Source organism: Chiloscyllium plagiosum, chromosome 15 (assembly GCF_004010195.1).
Source record: "Chiloscyllium plagiosum isolate BGI_BamShark_2017 chromosome 15, ASM401019v2, whole genome shotgun sequence".
NCBI lineage: Eukaryota > Metazoa > Chordata > Chondrichthyes > Orectolobiformes > Hemiscylliidae > Chiloscyllium > Chiloscyllium plagiosum.
In genome coordinates, this window is record NC_057724.1 from 44,557,400 (window position 1) to 44,560,804 (window position 3,405).

Consider the following 3,405-nt stretch of genomic DNA (forward strand, 5'->3'; position numbering starts at 1 on the left):
TCTATGCTACTCTATCCCCACCCCCACCCTCCTCTAGCTTATCTCTCCACACTTCAGGCTCTCTGCCTTTATTCATGATGAAGGGCTTTTGCCCGAAACGTCGATTTCGAAGCTCCTCAGATGCTGTCTGAATTGCTGTGCTCTTCCAGCACCACTAATCCAGAATCTGGTTTCCAGCATCTGCAGTCATTGTTTTTACCTACATTTCTATAGTGCCTTTTGTGATCTCAGGATATACATAATTCTTTACAACCTGAAATAAGTCCACAGAGGCTGATATCCCATCACTAAATCACCCTTTATTTACATACGGAGACACTGATCCAGCTCTCTCAGGGCCAGCTCTCAGAGTGACCAGGATATCTTACGCTCCTGTTTATTTATTTTATTTCCATGTTGTGTGTGTGCAGGTGTGAGACACAACACTCCTGTTCTTTTTCTTTTTTTCTCTTTTTTTTCTTTTTCCCCACACTACCGCCTAACTGTGGTAGTGATTATTTTCCCCCAGCACCCATGTTCTGTGTATGCAGATGTGAGACACGACACTCCTGTTCTTTTTTTTTTTTTTTTAGGGCCTACTGTTTATTTTATTTAAAAAATTTTTTTTAAGCCCCCCCCACACTATCGCTTAACTGTGGTAGTGCTCATTTTTTTTCCCCAGCGCCCATGTTGTGTGTGTGCAGGTGTGAGACACAGTGAGAGACACAAGGTGTACGAATCTTTATTCAATTTCCACCACCAGGAAGAAAGGAAACACCCTCACTCCTATTATTTTTTTCTTTTCATTTCTTTTTTTTGTCTTTTTTTTTGCTTACTTTTTTCCCCCAGCACCCATGGTGCACGTGTGCAGGGTGAGACACGACACTCCTGTTCTTTTTTTGAAGGTGCACAAATCTTTATTCAAATTTCCACCACCAGGAAGAAAGGAAACACCCGAGTGGCCAGTGACAAGCAGTGCCCTTCTCAGAGGGGACACTCCCGTTTTTTCTTTTTTTTTTCTTTTTATTTCTTCTTTTTTCTTTTTTTTTGCTTATTTTGTTCCCCAGTACCCATGGTGTGTGTGTGCAGGTGTGAGACACGACACTCCTGTTCTTTTTTTCTTTTTTCTTTTTTTTCTTTTTTTCTTTTTTTTTGAAACCCCCACACTACCACCTAACTGCGGTAGTGCTTATTTTTTTCCCCAGCACCCATGTTACGTGTGTGCAGGTGTGAGACACAGTGAGAGACACAAGGTGCACAAATCTTTATTCAGTTTCCATCACCAGGATGACAGGAAAACACCCGAGTGGCCAGTGATCTGTAAGCCAAGACTCCCTGATTGGACTAGACTAACAGTCCAATCAGGGAACTTATATTCCACCTGGCAGACCTTATTACAATCACTGTACGTAGGTCACTAAAACCATTGATAATTGGTCATCCATCATTTTATTGTCAATGGAACAAATCGCCTGCTGTGTTCCTTATATTATACCAATGATTGTACTTCAAAAGTGTTTAATTGACTATGAAGCCCACAGATTGTAAACGCATTATATAAATGTAAATCTTTTCTATCAAGAAAAAAAACATGATCGGAAGAAGGAAATGGGAGCTTATCAATCTGGGGAGACTCTCCTACTTTCTTCCATTATTTTTGATTTTGATTTGATTTAGTATTGTCACGTGTACCCAGGTGCAGTGAGAGGTTTTGTCTTGCATGCAGTACAGTACCTCCTCATCTGCGTTCAGTAGTTGAGATGATGCTAGTAAGCTGTTTTTGTTGGCTTTGGGTTCTCCTGGCTGTTGTCCAATCCAGCAGCAATGAACGCGACAATCATGATGCTTAATAAATTGGAGCTGGAAGAAAGAAAACTCACTAGAATGGTTTCTGTTCCACTCAGGGATGGTCCTGCTGCAAGAAAAAGACAACTGACTTCTCAGAATTTCTAGCAATCCCAGTAAGTAGTCTTGAGTGTTCACATTCATGCACAGAGTCTCACATGCAGTTAGATGATCAAGTTAATTAATATAGATTAGAGTTAATGGAGTCATGTTTGTTCCCATGCATCTCTGAGTTCAAGTGGAATGTGCCTATTGGGATGTATTTGTGGATGTGTCCATAATCATAGTATTATAATGGCTCTGATGTTTCTGCTGGTAGGGTTTGTGCCCAGTGGTGAAGGGGCAAACTATACCTCTGTATTAGGCCTGATGGAATGACAGCATGTGCATAATGTTTTTCAGATTTGCATACATTTGCAGCTGAACAAAATATACATGAAAAGGCCAGAAGCCATGATACTTGTCTCATTGCTTCCTGATGGGCCAAGCTTCAGCACTGCATGCCTTTTTGGTAACCCCCTCCGCACAACCTCCCACCCCAGATATCTGTGGACTTCTTGCTATCCCTTCTCATATCTTCCCATTTTAATGAATCTAGGTGCTTTGGTCAGAGCTTCTTTGGGACTTAATTGTGAAGAGTGATGAGATAAAGGACACCTCCTGTGGGAGGGAGATTAAGTATTGGGAATGGTGGAGTAGAATCAAGGATATTACAAATGGAACATTCCCTTAAGAATGTTTAAGGGAGTGAGAGGAAGATGTGTTTGGTGGAGGCTTCATGCTGGAGGTTGCAGAAAGGGTGGAGGATGATCCTTTGAAGAGTAAGACTGTTGGATGATAAGTGAGAACGGAAATCCTATCACTGTTCCTGGAGGGTGGGGAAGGAGTAAGAGTAGAAGTGTGGGAAATGGGTCGTATATGGCTGCGGGTCATATCTAACAGAATGAGGAAACTTTGATCGAGTGAAAAAGGAAGACATGTTGAAAGTGCTGTTATGAAAAAGTCAACCACCATCAATGAGTCATAGAGATGTACAGCACGGAAACAGACCCTTCGGTCCAACCCGTCCATCCCAACCAGATATCCCAACCCAATCTAGTCCCACCTGCCAGCACCCGGCCTATACCCCCCAAACCCTTCCTATTCATATACCCATCCAAATGCCTCTTAAATGTTGCAATTGTACCAGCTTCCACCACTTCCTCCGGTAGCTCATTCCATGCATGTACCACCCTCTGCGTGAAAATGTTGCCCCTTAGGTCTCTTTTATATCTTTCCCCTCTCACCCTAAATCTATGTCCTATAGTTCTGGACTCCCCCACTGCAGGGAAAGGACTTTGCCTATTTACCCTATCCATGCCCCTCATAATTTTGTAAACCTCTATAAGGTCATCCCTCAGCCTCTGACACTGCAGGGAAAATAGCCCAGCCTGTTCAGCTTCTCCCTATAGCTCAAATCCTCCAACCCTGGCAACATCCTTGTAAATCTTTTCTGAACCCTTTCAAGTTTCACAACATCTTTCCGATAGGAAGGAAACAAGAATTGCATGCAATATTCCAACAGTGGTCTAACCAATGTCC

The 3,405-nt window shown here is 42.4% G+C and overlaps 1 protein-coding gene across 1 annotated transcript in view; it reads left to right on the forward strand.

Moving 5' to 3' along the window:
• The window catches only part of LOC122557268 (cysteine and histidine-rich domain-containing protein 1-like), a 53,252-nt gene that overhangs the window by 18,294 nt on the left and 31,553 nt on the right, over positions 1–3,405 (forward strand). The window contains exon 4 of the mRNA XM_043704788.1: positions 1,884–1,940. Coding sequence (XP_043560723.1) covers positions 1,884–1,940 — 57 coding nt within the window. The remainder of the gene's footprint in view (positions 1–1,883; positions 1,941–3,405) is intronic.